This window comes from Clinocottus analis, unplaced genomic scaffold, assembly GCF_023055335.1.
Source record: "Clinocottus analis isolate CAN_PGR_092001 unplaced genomic scaffold, fCliAna1.0.p SCAF_25, whole genome shotgun sequence".
NCBI classification, from domain to species: Eukaryota; Metazoa; Chordata; class Actinopteri; order Perciformes; family Cottidae; genus Clinocottus; species Clinocottus analis.
Genome location: NW_027175987.1, coordinates 2663611 through 2690000, shown reverse-complemented (window position 1 = coordinate 2690000; position 26390 = coordinate 2663611). Strand labels below are relative to the sequence as shown.

General features: G+C 46.9%; 1 protein-coding gene across 2 annotated transcripts in view; it reads right to left on the bottom strand.

Annotated features, from left to right (window-relative positions):
* Positions 1 to 19261, bottom strand: part of trabd2b (TraB domain containing 2B) — a 58402-nt gene extending 39141 nt beyond the window's left edge. For both annotated transcript variants that reach the window (XM_068591376.1, XM_068591377.1), the window contains exons 1-2: positions 19139 to 19261; positions 16042 to 16611 (exon numbers count right to left, since the gene is read on the bottom strand). In XM_068591376.1, coding sequence (XP_068447477.1) covers positions 16042 to 16611; positions 19139 to 19252 — 684 coding nt within the window. In that variant the 5' untranslated portion in view covers positions 19253 to 19261. The remainder of the gene's footprint in view (positions 1 to 16041; positions 16612 to 19138) is intronic.
* Positions 19262 to 26390: the final 7129 nt, after the last annotated feature.

Below are 26390 nucleotides of genomic sequence, written 5' to 3'. Positions count from 1 at the left end.
TGTTGGCACAATGGTGGACGAGGTGTCGCTGTGTATTTCCGAGTGTGTATCGTCATCGGCGCTGCCGGCGTCGTGAGCGAAAGTGGAACGGTGAACAACGCAGACGCACTCATAAATAGAGCCGAGTCCTGGGATGGGTGACACGGACACATGTTTATCATTGAGGGGATTGGTGGGATTCCTTTCATGTGAAAATGGCCGACTGTTCCCTCGCTCCCCGCCTGACCCCTCAGCTGCCTTTATCTCCCTCTCGCCTCTCACTCGCTCTCTCACTCCCTGGACAATTTCTCTTTAACACTTTCCCTCCTGACTCTGACCCCTTGGCCTTCATCTGACTTTTACACACATTGTATTCCTCTTCATGTCTTTCTTCCCGTCTCTCTCTCTCTCTTTCGCTCCCCTTCTGAACCATCTGCTTTTCATCTGAGCCCCGATAGACGGAGCGGAGAAAACTGGCGGTTTTGGCCAGGATGGAGTTAGCCGGTGATGGTCGGAGACACATCCTTCCAGGCTATTGTTGCCGACTGATTAATGCAAAGGAACAGTGTGTTTGTGCGATTGTGTGCGTGTCAACACGCACCGTCATGTGTGTTTACGCGGGAGCATTCCTGCATGCATCTGTGTGGGAAAAAACGAGTGGGTTCTTAAGCTTCACCGGGGATATTTGCCCTCTCATAATAAATGCACACAGATATTTGGCACGCTCCGACACCCCCCTCCAAAAAAAAGAGAGAAAGAAAAACCCCTCACAGACACATTTGCACACAGCAGTTCTCAGTGCGTGGAGCTGTCAGTCCCTGTTAGGCTTGGCATTCTCGTTAGCACGCGGTTTGGATCTTCTTTCAGAGGAGCTGAACTCAGGACCTTTCCCCCCTGCAGCATTCCAGAGAGCAGCGGACAAGAAGGGAAGAAGACAGACAGGAAGTGAGCGCCAAGTACCACTCAGGATATCGGAGGGTTTGTATTTAATCTCGTGTTGAAATACTTCCTGTGCAGCGTACGGTTTGCAATCCGCAGAGAGCGTAGCGCTTCCAAAGCCCGACTCTGCGCCGCCTTTAATAATCGTGTCTTCATCTAAACTGTTGGAGATCGCCGTAGGTATCTCAACGGCCAGCTGTGGCACAGAGAAATATGGCTTACCGAAGCACATTTACCTTTACGAACAACATCACCTCAAGTTTCAATTACATTCCTGCCAAATGAGCCCTCGAAGAACCCACGGCTGATTAAAAGGAATTTATTTTTGTTTCTGGAGGAGGAAAAGTGAAATAGAGTTCCTTTTTTTTTTTTTTTTACGAGAGCCAGATCAGCAGGTCCTCCTGGGTGGGCAGTGCTGCCCAGGAAAAGCTGAACCCAAACCAGACATCCTTCAAAATCATTTCATCCACAATCACTGGTGAACTGACGACTGCAACCAATCCAAGAAAAGCAAGAAAATTGCTTGAAGTGAGAGGGAACTTCCACCATTCCTACAGACTTGCCTGAATATTTCTCCAAAACCTGGCGCACTCCCAACCGAAAAAAAACCCCGTCTCCAGCGTCCACACCATGCCAGGTTAGCCCGAGTGAAGACGGATGGAATTCCTGGAACATCTCGCAGACTTAAACCAGACTTAACACTTTCTGAATTCCTTTTTTCATTCAGAGACCCCGCTGATGGTTTGAAGAAACACTCTGTCTGTGGTTGGGTTGTGGGTGGAGGTGAGGTGTGTGGAGGAGCAGCTCAAATGCAATATTTGATGCCCCGGGGTTCGACTGTTCGGTGGTCTTGAGGGGGTTCAGCGATTTAGGGTTTGGTCTCTCTGTTAAGGCCGACTACTACAGGTTTGAAGCCAAGGAATAATTAGTGTTGGCTTCTACGTGTTACATTAGCGGTCCTTCTCTTGCCAAGCTCTGGGATTGGTTCATACACAAGTAACAGATAAAGTAAACACTTCAAAAACAATTAACAGGATAGCCTTTGAAAGATTCTCAAAGTCTAATTACACACACAAAGGAAAACTCAAGAAAGGGAATCGTTAACAGTCCACCAGACATCTGGAGCTCAAAGTCAGTCGGCAGTGAGAAGAAGCCTCTTTCAGAAAAATATGAACTCAAAATGAAAAAGCACTTTTTAATTTCTCCGCTTGTTTTCTTTCTTTTCCTTCAGCACCTCCTATAATTTCTCTCTTGCTTTCCTGTCCTCATCATTCTCATCTTCTCTTCACATAGTTTCCGTGGAGCCTTCCAGCTTTTGTTTGAGTCAGGGGGCCGTTTTGTGTAAACAGCAGCCGGGTTGAGGTAAGATAGTGAAGTCCATGGGGTTTATACGACCTGAGCCGTGTCTTGCATCAGTATTCCTCCTCTGATAAACATGATAAAAATGCATTCTGGCTCTCTGTAATTTTCTTATTTACATTTGGACTGATACTGGACATAACTATTCATTACATATGCTATGACTTTTATAACATCGAGGCCAATGAAATGATTTACAAAATCCTTTGTAGTCCAGTCAAAGCATGAGTACGTATTTATTGAAACCTTTTCAACGTGCAAGTTTGCTTTCTCCAACAGCAGCAATTGACTCCCTTTATTTGGCTCAGCTTGCTTCCTTGGCAATGAAGCGCCAAGCTAATCCATTACATGCAGCGCGTGACCCAACACACAACTTACATACGAAACTGTTTTGTAGAGCTCGCCTGCCATTTATTTATTATAAAAACATAGACTTGAAGGTTAATAAAAAAATGTATGCAGGGAGATCCAACATCCGTATACTTACAAACACGAAAAACCTAAGAGACAAACACACACACACACACATACAGCAGTGCCTTTAGTATTTTACATCACCCACAAATATATAGTTATATCATATGTACTGACTTCTCTCGTCAATGTTTAAAAACTAAATAATGTGGGTCATTTTGTGATCATAACACTCCTTGGTCTTCCTTCAACAAACAGACTCATTTCAAGGCGTATTAGGTTTCAGGCTTTTGTGCTGGACGCCTTTTGTCTCGGGGAAGCTGTAGGAAAATGTAAATCAGCACTGCAGTTGCGATTAATTTTGTTGAGGCCAAGACCAAACAAAAGTCCAAGCCAGTGCCTTCCTTCTGGCCATTGCCACAATAGGGTGCAAACATGTCAATATTGTATATTGGGTTTTGTCTCATAATTGTATTGGACCGGGTTTCTCAACTGCTTTTAAGTCAAATTTAATTTAAGTGGGTGTATCATCCGCAGCCATCTGGACATTCATCTATAGACAGCAGACACATGAAGGCCATTACGCCGGTGATTTCCATGTAATTGAGCCTTCATTTGTGTCAGTCTCAAGCTAAATAACAAGACCTCAAGAAAAATACTGAGATACGAACCAAGATAAATGAGGTTGGAGTCAGACCAAAAGACCGCAGCTTTATAAAGTGATCGATAATGCCATGGAACCCCGACTCGCTCCTGCAGCCGTGGAGCATATAGCGAGGGCGGCGGCGTTGCAGCGTCATCCAGCTGGGGCCTCGTTGTCCAAACATTGTCATCACTCTCACCCTTTCTCCCATCCTTCACCGTATCCCCTCATCCATCGCTCCCATCCCACTAAATACCCCGGCTGTTAGCGGGCATTAAAAAGCCATTCACACTGCTCTCATGTGCTTGGGTTGGCCGTCACCAGAGCTGACTACAGAGGCTTTGAGGAGGCCTGGCCCTTCTCTCCGTCTCTGCTACTCTGCCTCTCTCATGCACTCTCCCCTTCGCATTTTGGCAAGCTGATAAAATAGACTTGTGTTTCCATTCCAATACTCACGCGCTCTCTGTGAGCTTTTCACAAAGAGCTAGCTTTTGGCCGTCAACAATGGCACGCACGCCTTCACCATCTGTCCGTCAGGCTTCTGTCGGCCGCCCCGAGGCGCTGACCCTACTACCTGAGAGCGTCAACAGCAGAATAACCTATCAAAAACATGGGATTTGTTCTTGTCGAGCCAGAACATTGCTTGGCTCACAAACAGCCCCGTCCATGTTGTTCATATTATTAGATGCTGTAAAGTTGCAGCGTGACATAAGACGCGGAGGGCCACATCCGTCAGAGACACATGGCAAGGAAATGTCTTTGTGGCGCTCCTCGCCACTGGCACTGACACTCATCATGATTAAGCCTGGAACAACAGGGACGCATGCCATGCACGGCAAAACCCAATCCCACCATGACCTATGAGGATGCAATCAGACAAAACCAGTGGAAAAAAAAGGCCTTCTTAAAACTTCTGGCCACACATGTTTGATTTCAATAAGACACACATTTTCTTCAGTTCATCATTTTGATCATCTCTCTAATAGAGATACTGTAGACTAGGAGTTCTCAAAGTCTGACACTTCCACACTACTGTCATGTATAATGTTGCCAATGGTCAGCAATAATTTGACTTTATTTTAGCACTTTAAGCCCATTTGGCACCATTAAGAGTGAACAGAATTAGCAATGAGCAGCTACATGTACACCCACCCATCACTAAATTACTTTGATACTGAAAAAAAGTTCTGGTGTCGAAGCAGATTTATGGACATTTATGCAATGTATATAATCAATAACAATATCCTCTGAAAGTGCCGCACTGAATCTAAAAATATGTGCGAGAGGAGAAGAAAAGGATCAGTATTGGGGCCAATCCGGGCATATTTTGATGTTGTAAGAAAGTGGGACCATAAAACTAACCAAAAATACATTTTAAAAGTGCAAACATGTATTTCCTGTAGGAGAAAGTACCACAAAAGTGTCCCAGACTCTTTTTAACAGTGAACGGCAGACACAAAGGGGTTTTAGTAGTTCAGAGTTGCCATCCACATTGGGTGGTATATTATGGGATGCTGTTACTACCCCAAAGCAGGTGGTCTGGCACAGAGCTGACAGGGGCATCAGAAACCAATAACTGTGTCTGCTTACACACCGACTTTCTTCAGCCAAGGTAAACTCACATATCTTTCTGTTCCTAGAGTCAACTTGAACACTTTCTTTCACTTCTGTTCTCTGAATACCTCGAAAAATCCTCATGGGAATCTTAAGACCCTCAGGACCTGCATCTCTGAGGCCCGATGATTAACACATTATATCTCGTTTATTCCTCCCCTTCCACACCAGTTGCCTGGCGACTTTGCAGCGATGGCAAGACTTCCAGCCAAGAAAATGGCTCGGCACATCACCCCTCGTAAAACTGCAAATTGTTATTTCACACTCTGTTTTATAGATATAACGTGTTGATTAGTGATGTCTAGAGGTGCTGGTAGGCAGATTTTTTTTGTTGTAACCTTTGAACAGAGCCAGGAAAGCTGTTTCCCACATTTCAAATCTTTACGCTATAAACTTAAAACTGAATGAGTGCATTTCCCCAACTGTCAACCTCCTGCTTTAAAACTCCCAATACCTTTCATGATAGAGAAAAGGTGTGAGCTGTGCTCCAGTGCGTGAGCTACAACCAATGCTGTGAGAGGTTGTAGGAATACCAAGATCACACTTTTACCTGCTGTTTAGTGTGTGCAGTGCTGCAGGATCGCCTGGCATTATTGCAGAAGAACCACACTGAACCTCCGGGATATATAGTGGAAACCTAATTTAATTTAGTGAAGGCAAATGAAGCGTTGGAAAATCAATGTATATTCAATATGCATGTTAAACTGCGCATAAAGACTTGAGTGCCAGGCATTCCTCGCGTGGCCACGACAACAAATTTGTCCGCGACAAAGTCAACCGCCCCGCCTGTTCATCATTAATAAAGGGTTTACTCCATCAAGCCATTTCCCACACAGTCCCACATCTGTGATCCACACAACACACACACGTTCACCTCCGCAGCCCTTCAGGCTGACATATTTCCCTGCTAATCTGTTTGCACAACTCTGGTTGTGACCACAGGCCAATTACGCGTCGTCACATGATGCACACGCCGACGAGAGAGAACCAAGTGGAAAAAAGGGGAAAAGAGCCGTCGGCCGAGAGCCCCTCTTTCCTCCCTTCTCCCCATCTCACCCATGGTTTCTCCTCCTCCTGGTTTCTCTCACTTATCCCATCCCCTCCATCTCCAGATCTCCCACTCAGATTGTGAGTGTAATTACAGCCGCCCATCATGTAGGCTCTCCCTAAACAACGGCGCCCCTCAGAGACCACGGTCCCGCCACAACTCTCCGAGTAAATTTGATTTCTCATCTCATTTACGTCGCGTAAACTCTGCCATATGTTGAATATTATATCTAAACCGTTCCAGGAGACGCCAAGAGAGCTTAAGGCTTGGGAAAGGTAAAAGAAATGTGTTGGAAAAACTGCGCCGGCGAATGACAGGTGAAATTGACCGTGATGTGAGGGAGAAGAAGAAAAAGAAAGACTCAAAGCCACGAGAAGAGAAGCGAGAGAAACTTCACAGCAGCATCCTTTATTTATTTTTTCCCTTGTTGTCTTTTTTATTTTGGCACCGGGGAAACTGCTGAGTGGAGAAAGTGAAATGTTTCCTGTGTTATTGTTGCTATTGCTCTCTCCCAGTACCACCAAATTGAACTATTTCATTTTCCTCTCCTCTCTTTCCGTTTTGCCGGAGTGGCGTGGGGGTTACTCTGCTTCTCCTCGCTCCCTGCTGCTGTTCCTCCACTTCTCATAATCCCTTTTTATGTTTCTTTTTTCTTTTGGTCCTTACTCCCGTGGTAGGGATTGACCGGGTCACATGTCAAAAGCAGGGCAGCCAATTTGATCATTTATTTCTTTATTTTATGTGGCAGATGGATTCAGAGTTTTTACATACAGCTATAGAAATAGTGCCAAAGAGCTCAGTAAAGTGTTTGGACGTGACATTCGTGTACTTTTTGTTACTGTCCAGATACAATGAACTCATCTTACAGCGCAAAAAAACCCTACAAGTAATCTCCATCCATTCATCCGTATTTGCTAAACCGCTTATCTTGTTAAGGCCAAATTTTCCAAAACTAATTGTCGTTTCAAGGAACTGAGGAAGTCATGTTCAACAGTAGTGCTGAGGGGGGTTGGTGGGAGGGAGTGGCGGGGCAGGGGAAGGGGGGGGGGGGCTTCTGGGGCTTCAGCCAAAGCGATGGGGTCGTCCAGAGGGCGAGGACGAGGGCAATCGGCTCCCTCTGTCAATCCGGCTCAGAGAAAGTTCTGGGAGCCCTAATTTGAAAGGTGAAACAGAGGCCTGAATGCACAAGCGCTTGAAATCCTCTGAGCTACCGAGGGCACGCTGGGGTAAAGCAAATGTGTTGACCAGGGGCTCAAGGGTTTTGGATGAAGGCCGCAGTAACACGAGGCCTGCTGCCCATCCAGGTGGTCAGCTGTTGCTGTTGGGATCTGTTTTTTCAACAACAAAAAATACACGTTGCTGTTTTTAATCGACACTAACCTGGTGTGGCGTTTAAAAAGCTTGCCAAAGGCATCGAGATCCATCAAAGGCATGCGGTCCCACATCCAGAACGGATGAAGACAGACTCATACACTCGTTCTGTTACGTGTTGCAGGGAGGAACTTCAAAGAGCGGTGACCCAGAATGTTTCTACAACTGGAGAATGAAAGTGTCCACAGACGGCAACATCTCCCGTGCTTTCGTTTGACCCGCGAGGTTGTGTGTTTGTGCTTTCACTTATCTGCGCGGTAATCTATCCCTGCAAAGCTGTTTGCGGTTCTCTGAGAACATCTGTGTCTGAAGCCTTGTTAATGGCTCTGGAGCCTGTCTCCTGCCGCCCCGTCTCTCTACCTGCGGTCTCGTCTTGCCTTCGCCTGCTGTTTTGTCTGTCTGCCTCCTTCAACTGAGAGGTAGTCGTAGATGGAGAGATGTGTAATGTGCGTCACTCCAGTAACATGAGGGAGGGGGGTTGGGGGGGGTGGGGGGGACAAGTTTATGTGCTCACTAAGAAATTTCAAAGTTAAACTGGAGACTTGTGTCAAGTTTTCCCATTAGTCGGGAGGACCGGCTTGATGGACACGCGTTGTGACAGCAAAAAAGCACCCATTGGAATGGACTTATGTTCCTGAGGTAAGGTGGCTATATACTCATAAAAAGTTATATTTACTCAAGTACTGTACTTAACAACAACTTTTAGTTACTTATTTTACTTACTTATTGTTATAGTTACTTTTTTGTTTTGTTTTCCCATGTTTCTCCTTATGTATTCGATAATGTGAGATATTTTACAGATTCAGATCAATTTAATTAAATGTAATCAACAATTAAATATTTATAAAACTGTCTTGATCCCCGGGGGTGAATTCACAAGATACCCAGCAATTCCCCCCCCAAAAAAATATTGAAATTACTAGCAGCTTAGATTTTGAAAACAGGAATTTTACTTGTAACAGAGTATTTCTACACTGTGGTGATATCATTTTACTTCAGTAAATAGACAGTATGAGTACTATTTCGACCACTGGCTATAACATCAAAAGTTTATTGGGTCCAGCAGGAATATCAACTTCTTCTTGAGACCAATTGTAACGTCTGTCAGGCTCACCTGTTTCACACATGAGCCTTTCAGAGAGGTTTATAACATTTGACTTTGGGCCAGTTATGTCTGTGGTTGAGCCTTTACGATTGCTTGGAATAAGCAATACTAAATATGGGAATACTTCTTTGCCGACCAAGACATCTACAGTATGTTTATTGTTGCTCTTCTCAGCTCTCTTATCTGACAGTCATATTGAAACGATCTTGACACGATAAACAGCGCCAGATTGTTTCATCATGAAAAATTCCCAAATCCACACTTCTTGTATGGGAACATGGAGAATCAGAGTGTTTTTACAGGTTGTTTACACAGCACTGATCCAAGTGTGACTATGCACAGTGAGTGTGTGACATGCAGAATGAGAAAGGAGAGCTGAAGTGCTCCACTGGGTTGTGTATAATGGGGACAAAGCAGAGGGGGCAGAGAAGACGCATGGGTCACATTAAAACCGGGTTCAGTGAGAGGACTCTGCTAATGCTACCTAATCCCCGACAAGCCTCGCTCACACAACACACACACACACACACGTACACGCTGTTGTTCTCGACTGGCCCTTATTTATGACGTGTGTGTGTGTATGAGGTGTGGTAGTAAGTGTGGCTGATGTGACAGACAGGCTGGGACGCCGAGTTCATCTCAGACCACCAAACGTCCGACATGGAAAGTTGCATGCCGTGACGTACTGGCAATCTTTTTTCCATGTTCGCCCGCACCGGGAGATACTGATACACCACGTTGTCCGGTGACTGGTCTGGTGCGGCTCTTTCACTCTTTATGTTTCTTCGCACTAACTTGCGTTAGTTTTGTGGCTGTTTTGTATTTAGAATCGGTTCCTCGGTGATTTTGAAAATGGATGGTGTGGAGAGAAATCTGTGCACGGTACTCACATTACTTTGTCCCATTTAGCCCCAATTGTCTGTGTCTGATAATGTGTAAAAGTCTTGCTACCGCACTCCTGAGCAAGAGGAACGATCATAAAACACCAAAGTCGTACATGTCTGGAAGCAGATCGTTCACTGTGCCTCGAAGAAAAATGACCAAAAGCAACTTGTGTTTGAATTCAAGTGAGAAAACAGGAATCATTACGGCTGTCTGTCTGGAGCAGAGGAGGAAATAGCACAACAATATATAGAGCTACAAAATCTACAGGAGCCAGTGGGTCGGGGTAGTTGGATGGGTCAATAAAATATTGGACTTTGACTCAGGAGCCTTGTGTACTTCCTGTTCCCTACAAACAGTTCACATTGATTTAACGACTATTGTTGCTGATTTTAACTCCAACCATGAGCTTCAATAGCAACGTTAAGGGTGTGTGTGTGTGTGCATGTGCGTGTGTGTGTGTGTGCAGCTCTGTGTCTGTCCACAGCTAATCTTGCATATTATTTTGGGTGCTCATTTATGTCCTCCGGTGGTTGCGCTGACTGACACATTCTCAAAACACCTTGTTCTGCCTGTGTGATGCTGCCATCGAGTAAAACCTGACTCCTCACTCACTGCCCCCAGCCCTCCCCCAGACGGTTGGGCCCGCAAGCGATCACACAGCTGAGTCCATCGCTTTTGGCCAGAGACACAGTGGGGGAAACGGTTTGCTCACTCTTATTGTTTTGGACGGTGTGTTTGACTGAGTTGCTGCTCTGCGGCCAGAGACACAATTGTACTGTGTCTTTTTATTGGACAACAACCTCGTAGTTACACGAGTATTGTCGAAAATACTTAAAACCAATAAGTTCAAAAGAACTGTGTCCATGTATTCACAAGCCAGTGTTTCATTCAAGCCTCATCTTAAAGTCAAAACGAGATGCAACATCTCAAAACCTTCACATCGCAGATACACACATTGACCCCAGGTGTTAGGGGGCTAACCTGGTTAAACAAAGGTTATAAAACAACGACGTCCCAAAAGACAACAACATTCCAGAGGGGCCAAGTGGGTCTCTGAGGAAATCAGTCAGTCACATTCCTGTCTGTGATCAATCAGCCTCTGGCCCAGACAACCTGAGATTAACCTCCGCCTGCTTGGAAACTACCTGCCCTTCCCATAGAAAATAACCTCCAGCTCCATTCAATTTACTGCAGTTTCCCATGTTGTGATGAGCAAATATGTATTGTAGAAATATGATTTGTGTGTGTGTCTTTGAGACTACCTGCCTGCAGGAAAACACGCTCCAACACTTTTCACTTTACTGCAATTTCCACTTCGAGGATGACAAAATAATTACACAGAAACAGAGTCGAGTTGAAGTGTGTTTGGTGTAGGCGTGCGCTTTGGTTCTCACTTGAAGGGACGAGGACTGCGGAGTGAAGATGGATCCACAGTGTGACGTGAGGCCGTTTGAGCACAGAGGAGCGCTCATTCTCTCCGACAAAGGGAGAATGTGGGCGAAGTCAGGAGGGAAGGATTTGGCACATTGAACACTAAAGTATGGAGGAGCACTCCGACCCGCCACGCTCACTGACTCTCCACCTTCAAGAGGCTCGGTGACAATGTGGTGGAGTCATTACTCCAGGTCTCGCAGGTACAGTACTCAGTGTGACGGAGGATGTGACCTCTGCTGGACTCACTGAATGGAGACACAGCCGCGGGTTTATAGAGGGCCACGGAGATCACAGAAGAGTTAATGGCTCACAGAAGAATTCTGCAGGATAAAGAAACCATTTCTTTTTTATGTTCCCACTTTCCCTGCACGCTTCACTTCTTCTTCAGCCGCTTGCGGCTTTCAACTTTATTTAAATGAGTGAGCGGGAGAGTTATCGTGATAGCCGCTTCGACTCGAGTTTTCCAGTTAAGGAAATGCTAAAATTGTGGCACTTTGTTTAAGTGGAACATTTCTTGTCGGCGCCCTGCACCGGGTTCCTGTCAGCTCTTGTCTGCCGCCTGCCCTCAAACGCAATGATAGCTCCAACTAACTTTGTCTCTCTTTTTTTTTTTTTCCTCACAAAATATCGAACCAGTAAAAGGAATTGAGATTTGTTCAGTTGTCAAGTGCACGGTGCCCCTGTTTTCTCAGCGTCCACAACATCCAGCGTCTCCATCTCCCCATCAGCCCGCAGTGTTCTGGCCAGCACATAATTGTCTAAGTGCTTCTGGATGGCAGCGGGCTATTTGGTCATTAAGGGGCCTATTAAGTCATTAGTGCAACAGTGGGACTGCCGTCTGCCTGCCGACAGGACCAGATGATCGGCCTGATACGTGTTGCCTCGCAGTTTTCCACATATTTGCACAGGTAATTATAGCTTCGATGTGAAACACCCTCAGATGTCGTGCTTAAAGAGGGGATACATGTCGCCAGCACACTTTAAAGGTAATCTCCTCCTCCCCTTCTCCTCCTCCTCCTCCACCTCTTTTTCCACTTGGCGTGTGTGCGGATGAGCAATGGGACAACCAGAGCCTCGGGACATGTCGGAGAGAAAGATAGGGAGCGAGACGGAGTGGGAAGGTCAGAGAAGAGAAGAGAAAAGAAGCGCAGACAAAGAATTGCTTTTTCCATCTGTCAGCCTCCGTGGCCGACACATGGCTTCAAACCCAAACTCGCACGCCGGTCACGGAATGTAAATATTTGGATATGCGTCAGGTTGGATGTTACTTAATTCCTCCCTTCAAAGATGTCCTGTTTAGGTGAACACGGCCCAAAGAACACATCACAAAGTATTCTGCATGATCTGATACGACACACGAGAATCATATTTTGATTTCAGCGATGCCGTTACTCTTAGCAACCCCTCGTCCGGCCAGGAGACATTTCCTACCCCGATATTATACTCACTGCTTACCATACGTGCTCATCAAGTAAGTGGCATGTGCAGCCAGAAACCTCTGGATCTGAAAAGACATTTCTCCTGGATGTGTGCTGTATATTACTTTTACTGTTTTAAAATCATTCTCCAAACATGATTTGTATCCTTGGCCCATAAACTTTGTGAGGTCCAATCTGAATAGGAAAACCAAACACCAATATATATCAAATTGAATATCATGTAAAGTAATAGCGACTTATGGGAAACGCAGACCGTGTGGCTCTGAACACAGTTAACCGGAATATCTCTGGCCCAGACAGACAGAAGTTACGACCATTGTGTGTAAATTCAGTGGTCGCTATCCTCCCACCATGCACTCTTCATCAGACATATCTTGGAAAAACTCAATGTGATCACATTTTACATTGTTTCACGACAAAGAAACACACTGTTGTGATATGTTAGCCCCATCTCCAGGCCTGCGAGCGTGCCCCACTGTGACCACAGCATGTGTGGTGAGGCTGCAGTGTCAGCACAGCAGAACGCCTCAGCGTGTCAGCGGAGGCTAACTGATGGAAATAGACATGTCAGGTTGTCACTGAAGCTGTAAACAGAGGAGCCCTCCCGCTGAGAGGAAACTGGATTCTGTCACCTTCCACCCTCCCATCCCTGAAAACGCTCTACCCGGTCCCCTCTGCAGCCGTGAGCTCACAACACTCGGCCGTTCCGTTGTCAGCCACCGCTCTCTCTTGCTCACACACGCAGTCGCACAAGTCGCGGTATGAACTCGCCTGAGCTGGTGGAAAGTCGTCCTGGTCAGCGGTTGGGCCAGGTATTCTCTGAGACTCAGCAGTGCCCAGACTGACCCCCAGCAGACTGCCAGTCTCCTTACCGCTCTGCTGCTCCGCGGCTCCACTACCACCTCCCGCCGTGACCCTTGACCCCTGTCCAGAAGACAGGCGCCACTGATATGATGTAATTTCTCCACGACATGGGCCAGTGGCCCCGGCTGCAATGCGACCCAGGGAAAACAAATACGGGTGTTTATTTGGTGGGAGTGAGAGAGGCCCACAGGCTGGAGCCGCCCTCCAGTTTCCCAAAAGCAGCTTTGCACGAGAGCAGTTTCTGTTCCACACCTTAAGTCCAATAACATACAAATGAGACGTTGTGGCTTGGTTCCATTGTGATGCTGAGACTGTTGATGTACTCAATTTTAGAAGGTATATAAATGCACCTTGCATCTTCTGATTGATTATATGTGTTATTTATAAATCTTGCTAATAAGCCATGAAGGTAATTCATTGATCTGGCCTTGAGTGAAGCGGCTGTAAAGGACTGTGCAGCTCGCACCCTCTGAGTCAACTATGCGTTTTCCAGCTGTTCCCCCCGCTCGCCGCTCGAAGCATTCACAAAGACATCGGTGCCGGTCGGCCCGCCCAGCTGTCAACCTGCGTCGGCCTCCGAAGAACTGGAGACGAACCATGCACCGCGACCCGCCTTTGTTTCCACTAACTCTGAACTGCCTCGCACCGAGACACCCGCACCTCCCTGTGATCTATGGAGACCACAAGGTCTCAGGCAGACAGAGCTCTCGTTAGACCACGATGGTCTGAAGAGGGCTCGGCAACATGAAACGTCTCCCGGTCCCCTCCCACGCTACAGCGTCAAGAGCATCACTGCTAACTGGAGATCGCTGCATTACATCTGCACAGGTCCCCCCCCCCCGGCCACAGCTAACCTGTAGAGCTGGACCGGTGCCCCAAGACCACCCGTCTGCCAGTGGCGCTGGCCTCACTGCACTGGCACCGTTGGGACCAGGTGCCTATGAGAAAACCTCCAATGTGTCAGTTGATGGATCACCAGCGCTTATGTTACTAAGAGCCCCTCGTTGAAGTCAAAGTTACAGGATATTGTAAGCAACTACTTTTATTGGGAACAAATAATATGTGGGCTGTCAGGGTTTGGAACGTTTCCCAACTCAGATCTCCCTTTAAGCAATGCTCGTGTTTCAGATTTGTGTTAGCGGTGAGGCGATGCACATCCGTCTCCGCTGCCTTGACACTTTTTCTCTTTCCCTCAGTCAGTCTTTATTTTGGCCTTTCTCTCTCTCTCTCTCTGTGTGTGTGTGTCTTACTTCCCTTTCTTCTGTCCCACCCACACATTTTCTTTTGACCTATCCTCTATCCATCCTTCTGACCTCATCCTTGTTACAGTCAAGCGTAGAGGGAATCAATCAGCCATAGTTTTCAGATTAAATCACAAATTATTATAATTGAGAATAATGGTTGCCATGTCAGCTTTTCTGAATTGTTCTCATACGTATCTGGAAACGACGGGTGGGGGATGGGGGGGAGCTCGGAAATCCAACGGCCCTTGTCCTCTGATGGGGTGAAATTCAAGTTATCCAAGATAAAATTTTGACTGGATTTCTATGGCAATAAAACTGTTATCTGAATTTGTACACCTGTCTTGTAAAACTGTTACCGTCCCTTGTAAATGCAGTGCCTGTTTCTTTTCCCTGAGGATCAATAGATCATGTCTCTTATAGTCCAATAGAAGTTCTCAGGAAACATAAACACCGCTTTCTAAAGTTGGACACTGTTCTGCTACTCAGCCCTGTAAGGGTGTTATTTAAAACAGCGGTGTTTTTAGGTGCCGTGCAACACTAAATACAGATCAGTGTCAGGGTCAGTTTGACTGAGACTTCTCTTAAAAGGAAAAAGACAGGAGGCATGAATCCCTCTGAGATAACCAGAAAACAACACGTCTACAGGATATAACAGACCACAGATTGCAAAGCCCTCTTAACGGCGTTAGCACGTCTCCTTTTTATGACTGTGAGGCGCAGTGTGCCTGGCTGAGCTTATTTCTAGGGGCAGTAAAACTCCCGGGCATGTGCAGCGGGACTCTGACAGCGTAGTTAGGAGGTGCTGATGAAAGAGGAGAGGCTGGGAGCCCACCGCCTCTCAAATTAGCCCCGGAGCCCTCAGACCTGTCACACGGAGGCGAGGCCACTGCCAATGTGCATGTATGGCGCGTTGCATGCTCACGGCGTGCCTTTGTGTGTGTGTGTGGTGTGCCGTGCACGCGCAGCACATGTGTGCGATTGGGAGCGCTGCACGAATGCACATGCTGACAGATTTAGTTCTTCTTTAATTTAGATCAAATGTTGCATCAGAACTCGATTTAGAACGGAGCGTCCTCTGGGTGCTCATCGCAGATTTTGTGCGGGACCTCCCACGGTTGGAAAAGCTTCAGCTTAGGCGACCTCCAACGGACTAATTATTGAAATAGACGCATGTTCCCCTCGTGTATTCATCATCAGGCAAGACGTTGAAGTTGGATGTTTTGCTCATCAAGTAATGAGCTTATTTTGTTCATCTTCGAGTCTCCGATTACACTATGAGCCCCACAACACGGCAGAGAGCCAGACAGACAGTCTGCGTTAATGAAAGAGAGAGCTCGCTGCTCTTCTCACCTTTGCTAATCCATTCTGCATGTGCATTGCTCCGCCTGACACCCTCTCTGCACACTCAGCTGTCGAGTGTTTGTTTAGTGAGGTGGATGGACATCCATAACCGTAAAGCTGTCTCCAGCAGAGAGGCTTCGATCACTTTTCTTTCTCCTCATATTGTTTTCTCTCCCCCCCCCCCCCCTCCCGTTCTCACATTCTCCAGCTCAGCTCCGCGTCACACGGGCAGACTGAAACAGAATCTCACATCCCGTTCCCCCGCGAGGCCGGGCGTGTTCTGGACATTGCTCCAGCTATTCCCCGGGGCATCAAATGCAAAAGGGGGAGGATACAAAACAAGCGTTCAGTCCTCGTCTTACCTGGGAGAAGTTGAGCCCGTTGAGGGGGTGACACTGCTCCTCCACCCGCTCCACCGCCCCCGTCGTCTTTCTCATCCTCTCCGCCTCCTGAGCCAAGAACAGATCCAGCACTGGCGTCCCCCTGGACCGGACGTCCCACTCCGTCAACGAGTTCACCATCAGCATCACCCAGACCGGCCTCTTCCTCTCCCAGTTCCCGGCTATGGCGTTGAACAGGTAGTCGGCGTACAGGCCGCGGCCGCGCTGGTCCGCGGTCATCCAGAAAGGCATCATGTGTTTGACGTAGTCCAGGTGGCGTTTGAGGCGGCGGTACAAGTCTCGAGGGAGCAGCGTCTGCAGGTTCTCCCCGTGGGGCAGCAGCTGGCAGCTGGTCAGCTTGGAGATGGTCAGAGGGTCGGTCAGGTCCAGCTCGAAGAACACGTTGCGGCTGTTGTGGAAAGCCTGCTTGGACCGGTCGGGGATGAAGTCCCAGACCCGCGTGTAGGGCACGTGGATGGTACCGAATAAGTAGGAAGGAGGGTGAGGAGGCGCACGGTTCACTCTCCACAGGAAGGAGTTCATGTCCCTTTGCTGTGGAGGAGGCAGAGGAAGGAGGGAAGAAAGAAAGAAAGAAAAAGAAAAGAAAAGGAGGTAACGATTTTAACAGCAAAAGGAAACCAAAAAAATACCAGAACCATCATTTTAAAGAAATTCAACTTAAGCCGACACATTTTTCCTCTATTGTGGTTCACTGGCTCATAGGCCCGGGTCGACACGTTAAAGATTGAAATATAGTTTTAAGATGACGGCCAGGGGAGGTATGAAGTCCATCCAGCTCTGGGTTTTGCTGCTGCGGTGCGGGCAGGGGGTTTATAGAGGGGCCTTCTGGACTGTAAACAGACCCCTGTGTATTGTTGAGGCGCATACCTCAATCGCCAAAGCCTCTTTTGGGCTGGGAAGCATTTTTAAGGCTACAGTGCAAATACACTGCACCGGCGCTCGTAAAGTCCAAGAGCTGAAAGAAACCTGCTCTCCGTCGTGACCCCGGTGTGTTACTTTTTGTTTGTGAAATGTTTTACACCAGGCAGGGAGATGCGGTGCGGACAGCCTTAAGTACGGCACTGTTTGTGTCTTCTATACGGTTTATTGTACAGGAAGTGTTTGTCTGGTGCGGTTTTCTTCATACAGAGCAATGTCACATTGGAAATGAAATATTCACAGCCATGCAAAAAAAGAGCATGAAGGGCTGCATTGCGCTTAAAATATGTTTCCTGTTAAGTGCTGTGCAAATGTGCTGTGCATGTGTTATGACTTTGATGTTGGCATTATTCAAATATGAAGGGAAGAAAAAAAAGAATTAACTTCTATAAACAATATCAAACTGCTGGCTTCTGAGACACAATGTAATCAGGCATTTGAGGGATGAAACCCATTACTGTAAAATAAAGTTATTCTTAGAAAATGTTCACTTCTCCAATTCAATCAAGATTTCTTTCAACATGCTCTAAGCTGCACGCTGCCAACGTTGCCTTTGTCAAACACAAACGTTTCAAGCAGCTGCCAAGAGCCAGTGGAGTCATCATGTGGGATGTTCTGCTATCTCCATAATTAACGACAATGAAAGCGCAGTCCCTTCTGGCGCAATCTCTCTCTATAAAACAAATCGAAAGTGCTATATTTAATTTCAGGCCCGCGTTTCTTCTTTGTAAATACATTGCAATGTTTGAACAGTTTGTTTCTAACTTCATTTCCACATTGGCAGGCAGCGAGCAGTCCACGCTGCAGACTGACTTGGGGACGTTTTGGATGCTTATAGGCGCGCTCGTGCGTTCTCCGTCGTATTTCAGAGACGCAGAAACTTGGAGAGTGTGTGTGTGTGTGCATGTGCGTGTGCATGTGCATGTGCAGCAGTTTTGTCATCTGTTTAACTTGCACGAGGCCAGACCCAGAAATGAAGACCTCTCGCTCTCGGCATGGAAAGTGTGGTCGTGTCCTGAGGAGAGGAGAGATCCCCACTCCGCGAAAGCTGCGTGGACTATTTTCTGGAGAGCCTTGACGCGCCGGGCTCTTTTTTTTTTTTTTGAATGGGTAATTACTCCTAACAGAAAACAGAGAGCACCGCACTACCGCTTTGCTAATCACATAACGAGAAGGAGCACCAAGTCAGATCAACAGATCCGATACCGGCGTAAAGGATGTAATGCACTAATGAAACAAAAGCCGGGCGCACAAGTGCCATTTAAAAAAAACAAAAAAAAACAAACGTGCCTGTAGCTGAGGTCACATTTGTTTTACCCCAGAAGGCAAACGTGTTGGCTGTGATATCTGCAGATGTTCTTTTAATAAACTCTCCTCCGTCGAGGACGCGTGCGCGGTGCAAGGCAGACACATGAAGTGAGCTGGAGGATGGCCGCCTGCTCCGCGCCGCTGCACTTCCTCGGCTGCAAGAGTTCAAGCCACATCCATAATTTTACCAATATGCGCCGATAAGTGTTTTAATGAGGCCGCGTGCTTTGCGCAGAAACACGATCACGCCTGTAAGGTCAGTGAAACTTTTCCACATGAAGTCAAGTCAGCCGTGGGTGTTCCCCTCTTTGCGTTTGTCACATAAACAGCCATAAAGTTGGCGAGCTTTAACAATTTCTCTTGGCAACTGCTTTCAATTGTGAGGCCCGCATCTCTTCTTGGAAGTGAGTTTATGAGCCAGTTGTTAAATACCTGAACTTCTTCACATGTCTGAAGGCAGTGTTTGATCACATGCACTTACAATTAATATTAGGACGTATGTTTTCACAGCTATATGCTATTTAATCATCAATTTAAAAGTATAATGTAATACATAGTTTATAATAAAAGGTATATTAAAATGTGTAAAAAAACTTTTTTTTTAAAGGTAGTAACTTTGGCGTCATTTCTGAGCACACTTATGATCAATAACATGAGGTGAGATTGTGCCAAGTTCCCCTCCAAAATAAACACACGCTGCAAGTGAGTTTCACTATTATTTCTCCAACTTCACGCTCTGAACAAACAAGACTTTGCATCGACATCAGGTGTGATTGCCTTAACTTTCTGGCTGACAGAGAGGTAGAGTGAGATGAAAAGGATGAAGACTCACCGTCTGCGGTGCGTCGCACTGCCTCGGTCTCTCAGGGCGGCGTGCGCCCCAGGGTGCCACAGAGTGCAGCAGAGCGCACAGGAAGACCACGCTGAATCCCGGCAGACAGACCATCGTGTCGAGGTGGTGAGAAGCTCCTGACAAGTCACCTCAGATGTCTCCTGTCCGCTCTTTTCTCACTGCCTTTCCCCCGTCTCTCCTCTGGAAATAAAAAAGAAATAAATAAAGACCCGTTACCGGTGGCCTCTCGGCTCACATGTGCCGCGCCGCTGGAGGACCATTCCTGACGCTCCGCGCGCTGACTTTAGTTGCTCGTGTCTGAAACTTTTTCTGACTGCTCTGTTTGTTTTTTCTCCACCAAACCCTTTTTAAAAAACAAAACCCGGTGCAGAGCTGAAGCACGAGCTGCTGCAAACTCTTTGGAGAGTTTCCGCAGTGCGCTCGCAAAGTTAGGAGCGTCTTGGCTGGAAGAGAGGGAGGTGGGACGACTACCCCATCCCAACACACACGCGCGCGCACACACACACACACGCGCGCACACACACACTCCTGCTTCTTTTATAGAGGAGGGAGCGCAGGTTCATAGAGGGATGTTTGAGTGTGTAAAACGCCACAAGACAGACACGGAGAGGGTGCAGAGTGGTGGATGAATGTTCTTCTGACGTCCTGGTGTGAGTTTGGACATTGCCTCATTCACCGTGCTCGTTTTCCTGTCTTGTGGTATCATATATTTCACATAGTCGGATAGAATGTGTATCACTCAGTAGGGAGTTTCTATGGTTGCTTATTATTATTCGTATCAGTTTGAATTAAACAAATGAAGAAATCAATTGTTACTGAACTTGCTTGATATTATATTACTGCAGAGTTTCCTGTGGCGCTACTTGTTGAACTCTCGCAGCTTCAAGGTGTTTAAAATTGTATTTCTAATTAGAGAAACAAACAATGAATCCGCCTTCAGGGTTGTCCGCCTCATCTCAGTGAAAGTTGAATTAGATTTGTGTCGCTCTTTAAAGAAAAGTGTCCCCAATAACGCAGAGCCCGGGGGGTCCACAGTTTTGTTTTATTTGGTTTTCAACAGAGTCATTCCAAAGCTGTAAAAGCTGTAAAAAGGAATATTTCACATGTTGTCATGCACTTCCTCTCCAGGAGGATTGCATTCATCTCTGTCCTTCTCTGTTTGACAACCCTGCGGCGAGACGTTCGTATGAGGGTCCTAAACTGCGGCAGAGAAATTCCGACCTTATATTGATGATTAATGGTTACAAATAAACAGGTCCAAGTAAAGACAACTGTGAGAAGTGTTTTATTTATATTCAGTCCAGCGCTCTTCTTCAGAAATGTCATGGAGCGGATTGGAAATAAACGCTCGCGTTGAGAGAAAGTGCAAGTTGCCCTCCACCCCCCCACCCCCCCATGCACCCTGCGATGTCAACGCTCCACTACCCGACTGTGACCTCAGTTATTGTCCAAGTGGCAGACAGTGTGACAGAGTCAAGTAGTGGGAAATTTATCACGGAGACCCCTCAAACAAGTGGCACCGGGCCCCTCCCCGCAGGCCGATGGCAGACAGGCCTCGGACAAGCAGCTCTTTGTCCTCGGCCGTGTTCTCCACTCCTCTTCTCGCCACTCTTCTCGCTCCTGTTACTGGGCAGCTTTGTTAGCGGCGGACCGTCCCCGTACGCTCATTGAATTTTCTGTTCAGATGAGGCGGATCGGGCGTTTTCTGCTCAGTGTCTTTGATCAGCTCGTCTTTTTTTCTTTTTTTTTTACACAGTTTCACGTTGTAAAACTCTGACACTCTTCTGCCCTTTGACCCTTTGACTTCTTTTATTGGGCGCCATTCATCAAGCTCTGCCATTCTGAAAGGCTGAAGAGTCAATATTTCTCTGTTTGACACATCTGCACAATGGACTACTTGAACGCCTCAGAGGTTTTTAGCTGCGTGAAAGCAGCATATAATAGGAATTACACGACACGGCCACGCTGATCAAATCAGAGCTCTTCATCCTCGCTCCTCTGTTTCTCCCCCTTGTCCTGAGACAGGTGTGGGATTTCAGTTAGCGGTTTCGTCTGCTCTAGAATGGCCACCTGTGGACTCAGGTACTTGCTTTAACCACACCTTGCTTCTCTTTGAAGGCGCTTTTCCACATTCTTGGCCGGTTAGGAGAGGGCTTATGAGCGGCTGGCTGCAGGAGATTCCTGGACGGGGGCCAGCGCTTACAGCATAGTGCACATATAGCTGGGGACGAAAGAAGACTTTAAAGTTAATGTTCTGTTAGCGGGCCGCAGAAACGCACATCTGGGGAGGCGTTACACGGGGAGGTTGCGAGAGAGAGAGCCCATTCAAATGCAAAAGGTATTTTTTTCAAAATGTGAATCTGCAACTGAACCTTACCGATACTTGTGCTTTCCAACACTTTTATTGACTTTGCGTATTTCTTCCTGAGCGTGTCCATTACACACAGATCGTACCCCAGATGGGAGGCAGAGGGAGTCGGAAAAGAGAGAGTGAAGAGACCTTGTTAATGTGTGTGGCCTGTGTCTACTTGTCCTTGTGGCTCCGCGCCTGTCTGTCTGTCTGATGTTGTGCAGAAGTCCTGCCACAAAACCCCGACATTAACTCCCCGCCTCAGCATCATTACTCCTCTATTGGTATGTAATGACAGAGGTGCTGCTTCTATTACTGCCAGTGCTACTAGACCACATAAAGAGGAAATGCAGACCGACTGCAGAGATAGCGGTAACTGAGGCCGGAGGTGTGTGCACACTGTTTTGTTTATTATGTACACAGGGACCCCTAGTGGTGTGAGGGAGCATGAACGCTATGCGCACAGTGCGGACAAAGGTATGGACACGCACGTGATGGTGAACCTGAGGTGCAGGACGATAGGGCTTCAAAGAAAATGTGGGTTTGATGGATATGAAGGAGTGGCTCATAGCTCTAGGCAGCCATACCTCAGAGACCGACTGTCCGCACTGACCGCTCTGTCTCCGTCTGTTGTCTCTGCTCTCAGACGGACTACAGACACACACTCCCTCACTATCTCCACCCGCCCTCTTTGCTCGGGCTCCAATATCCTCTGTCACCCTTTGAAGATGTCTAGGAATAATATTGACTGAGTCTCTGGTGAAATGTTATTGTGGTTTCCCTTTCCGGACGTCCCGGGGAATCGGGGCGGGATGGGAGGCGGTTGAGAGGGAGAAGGGTAATGTTAGGGGTCGGAAAATGTCAAAGAATGTCAGAAGGATGTCCAAAACGAGTCCGTTCAAGCACAGTCGCACGAGACAGGTAGAGTCTGAATCTCTGAGCCGATGACCGGCGTGTGTCTGAGGCGTTCGCCGAGTGTTTGTGAAAGAAGAACACACAGATTCAGACGGTGTTTGGTGGCAACAGGTCTGCGTTAAGTTGTGATATTGCGGCGACGTCCCCTGTGGTGTGTCAAAACATGCAGTGGAGGGCTGTCTGTCTATCTTCATCATGCAGAATGAGCAAAAGCAGGAGGGGAAAGATGAGAGAAGGAGATAAAGTGACAGGGGTCACGGTCAGGGCTGATCTTCTGGAAGCAACGGCTCGAATGTTTTCTCTTCTTCTTTTTCTGTCATTGTTTTGGGGAGAGAAAAAAAGCAGAACATGAATCAGCATTACGCAGATTATTATTCACAGCGAGCGATGAAAGTAGTTCAGTTTAGATCCGAGGCACTTCATCATTTTAGGTTGAAATGTGAACATTTTAGTTGGAGCGATGATCATGACGTGATTGCAGAGAGCTAGATAGAAGGATACCACTCATTGAATCTCCATGAATCTCTGTTTGAAGACGTAGAAGTCCTGCCTTGTTAGTCTCAAGCCTACAGGTGCTGTTTGTCCTGAGCTTTTAGTCAAACATACACTTTCAATCATAGTAATTCTCTTTTTGCACAAACACAGACATTCCTCCTGGCTCTCCTCGCAGAGAGCCATATCTTTATTTTCTAGAGCTTATAATGCTCTCACATCAAAGGCTCGGCTGGCAAAGTAACCCCGTGATGCTCTGTGTTCTCTCCCACTGATCATCGGCATTATGAATAACTGTATTATCCATATCGGGAACCCCCTGTTATCTTCTCTCTCAATTTTGCCCCATTTAGCCCTGAGAGCCAAAGCTAGAGAGGTGGAGGAGTGAAAAGACCCCTCCTGCCGCTCAGCAGATCTACCTTTCGGCCGCTCCAATGATATGGAGAAATAATGATGTTTCCCCTCTTGTCGTATCAACGGCCATTGAGAGGCTGCTGCAAATCTCAGCACAGGACAATAGATGTATTCATATCATAATATTATGGGAATACGGTGCATATATCGCTGGTGTTGGTCCGTATAATACTTTTGGTGTTCATTGTCAATGTCCTGTTTGTGGTTTATCCGGGCAGGGGGTCAACAGAGGCGGCCGGTGCCAAATAATGCATTTGGCTGTGATGGGGAACACAGTATAAGCAGCATGTGTTATGAGACCATTAAAGCAAAGCCACTGGTCTGCACTGATGTGAAGGAGCCACACATAAATTCCGGCCTGAAGGATCAGATGAGCTCTTCCTCAAGTCATAAAGAATCTGGATTTGGACTTGACTTTCTTTTGAAGATGGCCATTTGCTCTCATAATCTTCTTTGAAGATTATCGTATTGCTCAAAGAGCTTTTATGCTACATGTAGTGTATCGTAAATGCGTGGCATCAAAGCTTGTGTCGGTATAAAGATCAACAGAGACGAAGCCACCGTCCGCCCACATTGTTTTCATACATGGTGCTCTTCCTTGTTCCTGTAACGCGAGTTTACAGGGCCGACTAGAGAAATGAAAGCCTGGAACTGAGTCAGTGCAGGCTCCATCTGCTCGGGTTGCAAAGAGTGGCAGTGAGACTCTGTTTTTCCTGGGTTGTTTGAGTGTATGTGGAGCAGCATCTGTGTGTGGTGGTATCGTAAGCGGGCTGCTGTTGCCTCTGTTGAATGTAATTGTGTTTGAGGGGGAAGTCTTAGTCACGGCTTTGTTTACCCACATCTGTGAAGCCAGGTGTCCAGAATACCACACAGTGTTAACGCAGCAGAAAAATGGCCACCGTCTCACAATTTGAATCAAAGGCTCTTGCGGAGCAACATGTGGCTTGAAAATGTGTGTTAAAAAAAACGCCTCAAATGTCTGACTTGTATGTTGGCATCTTTTGGGTCAATGTGGTCTCCTGTGTTAAAACTCACAGAAGTATTGGCACGCAAGGGCAGACATCTTGACTCAGCTGCCCTGTGAAAGAGAACCATATGGAGGCCTTCGATCGCTGTGATTAATACACTGGACTTCGGCGGTGAGGTCAGAGGCAGTGTAAGGCCGTGGGAGAGAGGCCTGAATAATGTAAAAATCCCCCTCCCCCCCCCCTCACTATGCATGTAATGTTGTTCTGGGAACACAATATGACATTACATGCATCCTCTCCATCATCTGCTCTGTTCTGAGTCTCTTTTTTCGCTCCTTTCTCCCCCACATCTCCTGTGCTTTTAAGCTCTGTTTATTTTCAACATCAGTGACACTTGGCTGTTCTGCTCCGTCAAACGCAAAGACTTAAATTCATGTGTCAGCGTGGATATACAGTCTTCGGACGATGAGACGCGAAGAGAGGAAAGAGCGATTGGGAGCAGGGAGAAGAGGGAACTTACAAGAATCTGAAAAGAAAGAAAGCTGGTGATGGGAAGCAATTGATGTGAAGAGACGCAGGGATGCCAGAGAGGGAGATGATTAGGTCTGATTGATGACTCTATATTGATACAAGGCAGACATAATATTGGGCTTTAACTGGCATGTTTCAAGTGTCCAAAGTTAATGGTTTGAAGAGAGAGGAGACGGGAGGAGCTTTTAAGGTCTGTCTCCGTAAAAACAACCTGGTTGTGGAGTCGAATAAACACCCAGATACACATAGGCCTGCAGGTACACACACACACACACACACACACACACACACACACACACGCACACACACACAACCCAGACCTCTTTCTGCTCTCTGGGCTTCGTTCCTACAGCTACTCTTCACTCACACATAGAGCTGTTCTGGTGCTTGACAGGGAGCAGAGGAGCTGTCAACAGGCCTAGAGCCTGTCAAGAAGCAGGCTGCGCTACCACGCTACACACACACACACAGACACACACACTCACACACACACACACACACATGCTGATCCAAACACAGATCCATACATTCAGTCAAAACATGTCAAACAGCATGGCTTCTATGACAAAATACACACAAACACACACGCGCAATAGGTCAAGCAACACACATTAAACAGCACGGCTTATGCAACCGAACTGTAACACACGCGCGCGCGCACACACACACACACACACACACACACAAAGAACAGAAACACATCAAACAGCATGACCCTTATGATTGAATACACAAACACACACGCAGAGACAAATACACAAACAGTGACCCCATAAAAGCTCTCGAGAGGTAATTTTCTGCTGCTTCAGCTGATCCGGAACATGTGTCAAGGTTTATACTGTAATCTACTGTTAGAGACCCAGAAAAGAAAATAACTTTTTCATCTCTTTCATTTCTCGATTTATTTATGGTCTCGCCGAGCTCTGTTTGAGCTGCCAAAGGACAGATGTGCTGTGCTGCCATGTGTGTGCACGTTACGATGATCATATCATTACCCACTTACGATGACTTTCCGTGGCATTAACTACTTCACTGCATCATTAAACACAGTCTTAGATTGGATCCCAAAATATTATCATCGCGTAGAGTCCAGATTTTCCCCAGAGGAATGTCTTTGAGCAAAGCAAGCTCAGAGAACAGCTCGGTTCCTTGTGGCTCAAGTGGAGCCCATCAATAACATCACGATGACAGCCTCCAGTCTCCACCTGGCCTCATAGAAGATGAATTACAGGCTGGATCTGACTGAGCTCTGATGCTCAGCTCCCAGTGGAGGGCATACTGGGAGCCTTATGCCCCACCAGGCAGGCCAGCAAACCAGGAGGAGCGATACAGATGCACATACAAACTGTTTGGATGTGCATCTGTGGAAGCTTCTTTTCACTCAATGTGTCGGTGAAATACCTTAACTTATGCACTCCGTTATGTTTCTCCATTCAAGGCACCATATGGCTACTTTATAAAGTTTTCTCCATTGAAGGGCTCCCGAGAGGGCACTGCATCACATTGTCTCTACTGAAAGGACAGCCCAAAGGCAATTTATCATGTTCTTTACAGTGGAAGG